Below are 11,023 nucleotides of genomic sequence, written 5' to 3'. Positions count from 1 at the left end.
AAGGACACTGGCTGTCACAGATATTTTTTGGATGCGCGCACTTTACACAGGAGATGTGGCGCAGCTAATGTCACTGTCCACAGCGGACACCATCTACGGATAAAGGACACTGGCTGTCACAGATATTTTTGGGATGCGCACACTTTACACTGGAGATGTGGCACTGCTAATGTCACTGTCCACAGCGGGCACCGTCTACGGAAAAAGGACACTGGAGTCACAGATATTTTTTATGAATGCGCACACTTTACACTGGAGATGTGGTGCAGCTAATGTCACTGTCCACAGTGGACACCATCTACAGAAAAAGTACACTGGATGTCAGATATTTTTTGCATGCGGCCTAACTATTGCACGCTATTTAGATCAGCATGCTCTAAAAATAGATATTGCTGCCACACACATTAGTCCTTAGAAGGACTTTTGGGTCTGTAAAGTTTTAGCTATTTAGCGCAGTTTAAGCTAAAAAAAGTTATTGCTGCTGCCACACACAATAGTCCTTAAAAGTACTTTTGGGTCTGTTAAGTTTTAGCAATTTAGCGTAGGTTGCGCTAAAATATATATATTGCTGTTTTTCTAAAAAAATTATTCCTATTTCACTCCCTACACTGTCTGTCCCTTCCTCAGCACAGCTCTCTCTGATTAAGAATGAGCCAAACATGCGCCATCGGGTGCTGTATAGCACCCGATGACGCGTTCCAGCCAGCCAATTACTGTAATGCCATCAGCCAACATGGCTACGTAGCAGTCAAGAAACGTGTGGGGCGGAGACTCGAGCATTGCGCTTGAGCACATGGGGTATTCGGCCGAATACCGCCATGTGCTGAGCATCGAGATTCTCGATTCGAACAGGTGTTCGGCTGAGCATGCTCGATTATCACTATACATAACATATTGGTTAAGCACTGGTAATTTATATGGCTATATCCCTTAAAAGTCATAGCTTGCAAACATGCTAATTTTAACGAGACCCCGAGGAATTAGTTACATCTCAAGCCAAAGTTAAAGACTGAAGTTAAGGAGTTAATTGGTCTGTTGTCACGTACAACTGAAATATACATTAGTTTGTAGAGACAACAGGTTAATTGGAAGCTAAGGAACTGTCTGGAGGAATACAACAAGTAATGATCTGCTAATTAGGTGCAATGTATATGTGATTAACTCATACAGGGATGCCAGTAAAATCCAACATATTACTAATAGTATTTATTACTAATGAGTCAAATAGACAGAGATGATATAGACCAACATCTGGAAATGTCAATGCTCTTTCACCAAATCTCCAAATCAGATGACCTCATAGACTTCAAAATAGTTTTTAGTTGTGATAGGGAGGGAAACTAATTTAATCAAAGGAATGATAGGTGGAACCAATGAATGCCAAAGAAGAATGATGATTTCTGCCTTAGATTTTTTTTTTTATCCACCATCCCATTGAATTCAGTGTAATGTTTCAGGCTCATACTCATGGTTGTATTGTAGGTCTGTGTGGCACGTAATATAGTGCCTGTTGAATTCTGAGGTCCCATATTCTACCTCAACATACCTATGATTTTACTAGGAGGACCATGGAAGTTTTCTTCTCATAGATTTCATTAGAATCTGTAAGGAATAAAATAATTGTTGTATACCTCAAAGAATGCTGTATATATAATGTTATTTTCCCCTCGAAGCATTGTATCTTTCGAAGAATACAGGAGCTCATTTATGAACTCATATACACCACTTTTGTCACACAATTGTGTTGCACACCATTTTGTGTCAAAATCTGAGACTTTTTCCCTGCTCACGCCACTTTTCCGACAGGTCGAGAAAACAGGATGTGGGCGGTGAAGCGGGTCGGCTGGCAAGCCCCTCTCATTCATCATTTTCTATGCTAGTTTTTGGCACAGAAAGTGGCTTAAATCTTCGCCAGCAAGGGAGCTGGTGTGGACTTAAGATTATTGCACGGCCTGCTGTAGGAATCGCCTCCAAATGACTTTATCACTTCCTCCAGAAGTACAGAAACACTTAAGACCAGTGTGGTAAAAGGTTGGTCTTAAAAAAACGTAGTGTCTACTGAGGGCACCTCTCAATGCTTAGGTACATAAGCTCCATAATATAAATTCATACGAACTCTCAATGTTATGGTACATTACCATATGTACGAGCCCTATGTGATCAACAAATGAATGACAATTGATAATGGCAAAGTAAGATGGTCATAACTGGTGAAGACATGGATCAACAAAATATATGGAAAATACTAACGGAAGCATTTTTAATCAGTGTTTTTGGCCAGTTCGGTGCAGAACACAATCCCTCAAAAAGTGTAAAGATACTGCCTCAGTTAAGATTGCCAGGGACTTTTTGAAAAATTGGTGCTAGGAAGCAGTGTCCTTACAGACATGAAATAAGGTTTATTAGATCCTCAGGAAAGTACTTTCAGTATAGTCAAGTCCAAACAATAGTGCCATATGTAGACTAGTAGTTTCCATCCTTCAGAGTCACATGGTGATCATGCAGTTTTCTCATACCGTAAATTGTCCAAAAAACAGCTGGGCTACATAGCATGTCATCCAACTAATAGTTCACATAATTCAATACATTTTTATCTGCTCATAGTATGATAGGAGTAAAATTGTATAGTAGTGTCCAAGAAGTAATGAAACAGACTTCTCCAATGAAGTAGTATGAGGAACCAGTTCAATCTATGATCTACTCCGCCAACTGTACAGGCAACTTTCTGTAACTACGTAACTATTCATTCCCAATAATTGCAGGCACATCAGAGAAGGTGAAGGCGTCATTTTCATGCAGCAATCATCTCTGCTGAATAGGAACAAAAGAGATTGCTAGTGCGATCACAGATTCATTCATTTTGGGCAGCAGAACCCTATTTACACAGAAAGATCACCTGCCCGGAAATGATAATATTGGTATAAGTATCAACAATACTTCCACCCATTGGGTGAGCATTCGCTTGTCTATCGGGTGGTTGACGACAACTTTACACAGGGCAATTATCATTCCTATGAACGTTTATTCCCAGTAATCAATCCATGTAAAGGGGCCTTTAGTTTCACTAGAGATTAGCTAATCATTACAAGGGGCAAATCGAGGCAGTCAGAAGAGTTAGCTGGAATACATCTATTTAGTGTGAATCTAGTAATATGAGGTCCTATGGTGATAGTAAAGAAGAGTGAGGACCTACAGTGATAGCAATGTGAGGGCCTATGATGGTGGTAGAATGAAAGCCTATGGTGATCATAGCTTAGGGGCCTAAGGTGATGGCAGTGTGAGAGCTTTTGACAATAAAAGTGCAAGGGCCTGTAATGAGAGTAGTGTGAGGATCTATGGTGGTAGCAGTATGAGATCCAATAGTGATAGTAATGTAAGTGTTTATGGTGATTGAAATTTGAGGCCTTTTATTGATTGTAGTGTTAGCGTCTATTTTGATAATAGGGTGAGGGTCTATAGTGATAGTAGTATGAGGTCTTATGATGACACTAGTTCTAGAGATGATGATGATATTAGTATAAAGGCCTGTGTGTAGTAATAGTGTGAGCTCCTAAGGTGATATTAGTGTGAGAGGTTTTGATGATGGAAGTGCAAAGGCTTGTATTGATAGTAGTGTGAGGATCTATGGTGAGAGCCGCATAAGACCCGATAGTGACAACAGTGTAAGGTTTTATGGTGACAGAGGTGTGAGACCCCTTATCAAAAGTCATAGGAGGATCTATGCTGATAGTAGTGTTAGGGCCTATGGTGATAATAATGTAAATACCTAAGGTGATAGGAGGGTGAGGGTTTATGATGATAATTATATGATGGTCTACGATAATAGTAATGTGAGAACCTACGGGCATAGTGATGTAAGACTTTATATACAGTATGTAGAAGTGTGAGGGCATATGTTGATATCACCTCGAGAGTGTATGGGGATAATAATGTGAAGGCCCAAGGTGATAGTTGCGAGAGGGCCTATTATTTCATATAATTATTGTTTCTTTATGTTGAATTGATAAGATCTACAATATTCATGCCATTTATTCACCTTATTAGCCAGTGAGAAATGTAACCTGATATTTTTAATACTTGAACCCTTCCTCTGGCTGCCACATTGCTTGCTGAAGTCACATCGGTTTTCTACTATAGGAAGCAGCGTCAGTGAATGTGATCAACTGAGTGGGAAATCAACATACATAATCTGATGGGGTACAGGAGAGTTATACAGCATGATGGACCTCTGCTGCTGTTACCAACTAGAAGACACCAACAGATATCTTATTTAGGCTAGTTTCATACTTGCATTAAAACCATCCAGCAACCTATTCTGGCAGAGGAACAGCCTGATGGAGTTTATCATATCAAGTCTAGCCTGATACAACCTTGACCATATTGAGACCCAGCTGGGATCTGGCCTGTTTTCGGCATAAGAGACAGAATTCGGCCAGACAAAAAACAGCTCACTCATGCCAGAAACATTCCGGATCCATATCGGTCCCATTGTAGGAACAGCCTGGAGGATAGTTTTAACGCTTATGTGAAACTAGCTCTAGAAGGCCATATCAAGAATACTCATGGGGGTACCACCTTATAGCTTGCCTCTACTCAAAACTAGTGTTGAGCACGAATATTCGAATAGCGAATATTAATCGCAAATATCGCAACTTCGATAATTTGCGAATATTACGAATATACTGCTATATATTCGTTATATCGAATATTCGTAATTTTTTACATCTGAACAAATGATTTCTCCCTGCTTAAAATGCTTGTGGTCAATGAGTCAGGCATACTCCTTCCCACAAGCGTCCCCGTTACCATGGGAACGCCTGGTGGTTAGAATATACCATCGGATCTGAGTTAGATCGTGAAAACTCAAATCCGATGGTATATTCTAACACAGAGGCCTTCCCATGGTGATAAGGGCACTTGAAGTTAGAGTATACCAACAGGCGCATACATACTGGCCCCCTGCTGCCTGGCGGCACCTGACCTCTTACAGGCCACTGTGATCCACACAATTAACCCCTCAGGTGCCGCGCCTGAGGGGTTAATTGTGCGGATCACAGCACCTGTCAGAGGTGCTGTATTACAATCATTGGTGGCCAGTGCGGATCCCCCCCCTCCCTCCCCAGTATTAATCATTGCTGGCAGTGTGCCCTCAATCCCCCATCCCTCCCCAGTATTAATCATTGCTGTCAGTGCGCCCGCCCCCCCATCATTGGTGGCAGCGGCTGTTCCGATCAGAGTCCCAGCAGTGTAATGCTGGGGCTCTGATCGGTTACCATGGTAACCAGGACTCTACTGAAGTCCTGGCTGCCATAGTCAGTTAGTCAGCATTGTACTTACCTGCGCTGGGGCCGCCGGGCGCTCCTTCTTCTCAAACTCACAGGTCTGTGCGGCGTAGCAATGCGCCACACAGACCTGTGAGTTTGAGAAGAAGGAGTGCCCGGCGGCCCCAGCGCAGGTAAGTACAATGCTGACTAACTGACTATGGCAGCCAGGACTTCAGTAGCATCCTGGTTGCCATGGTAACCGATCGGAGCTGCCGCTGCCACCAATGATGAGGGGGGTACACTGCCAGCAATGATTAATACTGGGGAGGGAGGGGGGATTGAGGGCACAATGCCAGCAATGATTAATATTGGGGGGAGGGGGGATTGAGGGCAGCCGACCTCTGACAGGGTTCTGTGATCTGCACAATTAACCCCCCAGGTGCAGCACGTGAGGGGTTAATTGTGTGGATCACAGTGCCCTGTCAGAGGTTATGTGCCGCCAGGCAGCAGGGGGCCAGTATGTATGCGCCTGTTGGTATGCTTTAACTTCAAGTATCCCCCATCACCATGGGAACGCCTCTGTGTTAGAATATACCATCGGATTTGAGTTTTCACAATCTAACTCAGATCCAATAGTATATTCTAACCACCAGGTGTTCCCATGGTGACGGGGACGCTTGTGGGGAGGAGTATGCCAAAGGGGTTCAACTGTACTGTTTAGAGAAAAAAAAAAGATGAATATTCAAAAAAAATTCAAAACGAATATATTCGCTATAGTGCTATATGTTAGTTTTTTAGAATATTCGTCTTTTTTCAGCATCTAAAGTCATGATTCCTCCTTGCTTCTTGCTTGTGGGCCAATGACTCATTGACCACAAGCATTTTAAGCAGGGAGGAATCATTTGTTCAGATGGAAAAAAATTAAGAATATTCTAAAAACAAATATATAGCAGTATATTCTGTAGTGCTACATACTCGTTTTTGGCATAAAAATTTGCATTATGCGATTTTTTTATTACAGATGTTTCGCAATAAAACGAATATCTCGAATACGAATATTCACGAATATATGACGAACATTCTACCATATATTCGTGAAATATCGCGAATTCGAATATTCTACTCAAAACCTGGAAATTGGCTTTGACTATTGCAATGAAACCCAACATCCCACTTAACCCAGATATCAGACTTACAAAGGCCTAAAAGATATATGGAGTTAATTGTCAATGTCTTTTTGACCTTGTAGAGTCACTGGTTTGTCTTGTGAAAACCTTTCCCAACAGCATCATAGATCTCAGTTACCAAATCTCCTACAAGGATGCCTTATGTTGTTGTGAGATATTGTGGCTTGTTGCAGTCTCACTTGAACTTTTTAGGTTTTGAGTTGAGTTACACTTAGCTATGTAACTTTATCTATGAAAGAATTAACTTTTCTCCGGAAAGCTGCTTTGACATCTTTATTCTTCAAGCTGTATATAAGAGGGTTTAGCACAGGAACAGCACCCGTGTTGATCAGAGAAAACAACTTATTGTTCTCCAGGCTATCAGGTGATATAGGCCTCAGATATTGATAGATTAATGTGGTGTAGAGCAAGATGACCACTGTGAGGTGTGAGGAACATGTGTAGAAAGCTTTCCTTCTCCCATTGCTAGTACGGATCCTTAAGATGGTGGTTATAATAAAAACATATGAAATGACTTTTAATAAGGAAGGGACAAGAGTCAAAATAACTGCTCCCTCCACAATGAACAAGGTCTGCAATACTGAAGTGTCACTGCAGGAGAGTTTGATAACAGGCAAAAGATCACAGAAGAAATGGTTGACTACATTGGAATTATAACATGAAAAACCTGTGACCAAAACAACATAAGGAGTTATTTCTAAAACACCAAGTACCCAACATACAGATGCCAACAAGGCACACATTCTTTGGTTCATGATCATTCTGTATCTCAAAGGGTTACAGATAGCCACATATCGATCATAGCTCATGACCGTCAAGAACAACAGTTCCTCATTGATAAACCATCCCATGAAATGGATCTGGGCTATGCATCTTAGATAGGAGATGGTTCTGTTGCCAGTTATTCCTATGAGAAGCATGGTATGTAAAGTAACCGTGGAAGAACACATGTCGACAATGGACAAATTAACCAAGAAGAAGTACATAGGAGTATGGAGATGATGGTCCAGGCAGACCAAAAGAAGAATGGTCATGTTTCCCCCAAGAGTCAAGAGATAAATGAGGGCGACCAGAAGAAGGATGGGAACTTGAAGCTCAGGAACATCTGAGATCCCTTTGATAAAGAAAAATGTCACCATCGTCTGATTTAGTTGCTCCATCTGTTCAGATTTGTTGAGTGTTCTGTGGGATAAAAGAAAGCAGAAAGAAAATTCTTATGCCATAAGCGTGTGCATATAAAAATAATAAAAATATAGGGGGAGATTTATCAAACTGGTGTAAAGTAGAACTGGCTTAGTTGCCCATAGCAACACAAGCAGATTCCACCTTTCATTTTTCACAGATCCTTTGGAAAATGAAAGGTTGAAGATGATGAGTTGCTATGGGCAATACTTTACACCATTCTGATAAATCTCCCCATAGTGCGTTAGAAAACAAAATATAATGTCAAAAGCTCATTATGCAACTCAATGTGTGTAAATGTATAATTAAAAAAAGGGTTCTCTCTGAGTAATTTTTTATTTTTATTTCTTCTGCCATGTGGAAGGAAGATCATTAGGTAAATACTTATCAGTCCCTTACTCAGCTGATGCCCCCATTCTTCCTGTGCTCACAGACTGCAGACTATGTGCATGTGTTTTCCTGTTCAGCTCCATAGTAGTATGGAGCATCGTTTTTTTGTCTGGTCAAAACCTGGCACTCAGGCCAAAAACCGTCCAGATCCCAGCTTGATCCTATTACTGTCAAAGGGGTCAACGGCAGTATCTGGCTATGCCGAATACAGTGAACTCCGGCAGGCTGTTACGGCAGAGGATCAGTTAAACAGATATGTGAAAGTAACCTAACACTGACAACCAAGTAAAATAAACGTATAACATAATAGATTAAATTCAATAAAAAAATATTAATGCAAAGGTATCCATAGTCTTCAAGGCAAAATATAATGTCTGTCCTCTGCAAACCATAAACTGCATGTTTCTTTCACAAGGGACTAATAATGCCTAGAGTGGATGATCTGTTTTTCATTCATTTTTATTAAAAAACAATTGTACATGACAGCAGTGCATCAAATGCTAAATAAAAAATGACATGGAGGATAAACCGATGCCATTTTACTATATGGGCATTCCCGTTTATGTGAGCTGTGACTAAGGGTATATACAGTACAATAGGCAAAAATAATCAGCCACCCGATTTTGGACCGTTATCTACAGTATTACACAAGTAGTACTCCACGTATTTTGTATTCTCATTACTGCCCCTGTTCCCCCGCTGTCAGCTCTCAAAGCTGTGCTGAAATCTACATCCTGGATTACTGTGCCGTTCTAACATAATGCACACCAGTCCTGACAATGTATTTCAATTCAGCTCTGAGCTCTGACAGCGTGGGAACAGAGGGCAATAGGAAAATAAAAAATTGTCATCTGGACTTCATATATTCAGTACTACTCATGTATTAGTGTAGATAATGGTCCAAAATCAGGGGAGTAGAAGGGCTGAAGAAAAGCTCACCTTATCAAATACGCTTTCTAGCATAAATGATTAATACAACAGTAGAAACTTTTTATGTATATATTCAGAAACCTCCTCAGCCACCATAAAATCCTTCTGGTGTAAAACTCCAACTAGAAGACAAAAGAAGATGAAGGAGGGGGAGGTGGCTGCACTACTACAGGTTACATGCAACATTTCTGTCTACACTACAACAACAAAGATGTGCTTATAAAGTAGTTTAATTTACCTAAACCATATTCATTGACGTGAACCATTTTATGATTTTACCTACCAGTTTTATCCATTCCTGCATTTTTACAGTCTCTGCACAAAGCTTTTATACTACAGTGAGTCGTGTATGAGGCACTCTCATGGGATCAGTTTTTCTGACAGCTGTTTATCATAATTAATGAATGCTGTCTCATCCTAATGATAAGTAACACTTCTACATTAGCCAAGACAAGTGTTGTTTACATTGATTACTCATTTAAATGAAGACATCTGTTTGTACCAAGTCTATTAAGGCAAATAAAAAAAATAGTCTTTATTAAAAATGTAGACTAGATCTACTGATCACTTTTGGTAGATCTAGGCGTCTCTATGGTTACAGACTACAAATAACCTCTCTGTAGTCAGATACCGCATTCATACTCCCTTCACCATGTACCCTACTTCTTGCATACATACAATCATTAAGATAAGGGTATGGTATTATTTTTAAAAACCCATGAACCTAGCATACAGAGGCCAAGATTACTGAGGTTCATGATGGTTGTGTATCTGAGAAGTTTACAGTCCAGTAGTGGAACCAGACTCCTAGAGGGCGGGTGCTTCTGCAGTAGGAATCCACAATAATCTGAAAGGAAAACCGCAACGCTCCAATTCCATGGAAAGAAATCTCACACGTGTTACTTGATAACAAGACATTATATATGTCATATGCTTCATCTAGTTTAGAAATATGAATACAGGTATAATCTAGAAAGCACAATTAGCATGTAACATTTCGGTCCATCAGAACCTTTATCAAGCTTTTTCTGGATGAGAAGTCTGGGCTGACATGCTGAGAGGATAAAGCGTCTTCCTGTCATCACTTCATCCTTATAAAATTTGTTAAACCAAATCCAATTTAATCAAATACAATTGCTATGGCTCTCTAGTATACAGTTATTTGGATGATCACTGGCTGATATTAAGTGTTTAATTTATTGTTGATGACACAAAGCCAAATTATGTGACAAACAATTTATGCCTAACAGCTAATACACAATTCCGATTCCAAGTAAAAAAATACAAACCGCGGGGCACACACAATAATTGATGCCACTGTTCACAATACTGAATAGACTTCTAGAATATGTCATTTGTTAAGGTCTAGCATTTGCTTATCAAGATATACACGTTAACGCTTCTCACTACATCCATAGAGCTGTGAGTCCAAGGTCTCTGTGAAATAGGCAACAGACAAAATAAACCCACAGGACGTCTCCTTAGTAACTTGGCCCTCTCGCAGACCTCACTGGCAGAGTCAAAGGCAGTCACTGTTAACCAAGTGGGCCACCAGTAGGATCTGCAAATCAGATGTTTGGTACCAGCAATCCCAGGATGACCTGCAAGCACAGAGCACAGAGTCCAATCCAAAACCTTAAGACGAAGACCTGGAGGAACAAACAATTATTTTCCAGAAGGAGATTATGGGAAGCCATATCCTGACAGTCAAAATCAGGATTAACAGCCGCAATGATGATGCTGTGAGGAAGGATGTTAACAGGTTTAATTTCCCCTGAATTACTGGCACTAAAACTACGTGATAAAACATCCGCTTTCACACTACAAGACCCAGGGTCATACAGTATGTGATGACAAAATTAAAGTGAGCGAAGAACAAGGCCCAGCACACTTGTCTAGGATTCAAGCGCTTAGCACTCTCTAGGTACATCAGGTTTTTATAATCCTTAAAGGGCTTCTGTCACCCCACTAAAGTCATATTTTTTTTTGGGCTAGTTACATTCCTTATAGTGCGATATATGAAAATATAATGGTGTTACTTACTTTCATTCAGCCGTTTCTTATAAAAAC

The 11,023-nt window shown here is 40.4% G+C and overlaps 1 protein-coding gene across 1 annotated transcript; it reads right to left on the bottom strand.

Moving 5' to 3' along the window:
• Nucleotides 1-6,666: 6,666 nt before the first annotated feature.
• Nucleotides 6,667-7,611, bottom strand: LOC122946611 (olfactory receptor 998-like). Its single transcript, XM_044306349.1, has one exon. It carries the CDS (start codon nucleotides 7,609-7,611, stop codon nucleotides 6,667-6,669), a length of 945 nt encoding a protein of 314 aa, XP_044162284.1.
• Between the last annotated feature and the right edge of the window lie 3,412 nt (nucleotides 7,612-11,023).

The sequence above is a fragment of the Bufo gargarizans genome, chromosome 9 (genome assembly GCF_014858855.1).
Source record: "Bufo gargarizans isolate SCDJY-AF-19 chromosome 9, ASM1485885v1, whole genome shotgun sequence".
Taxonomy (NCBI): Eukaryota; Metazoa; Chordata; class Amphibia; order Anura; family Bufonidae; genus Bufo; species Bufo gargarizans.
This window is presented reverse-complemented; position numbering and strand designations above follow the sequence as displayed.

Coding starts and splice junctions, on each gene's coding strand:
- LOC122946611 (XM_044306349.1), bottom strand. CDS start 7,611: ATGGAGCAACTAAATCAGACGATGGTGACATTTTTCTTTATCAAAGGG.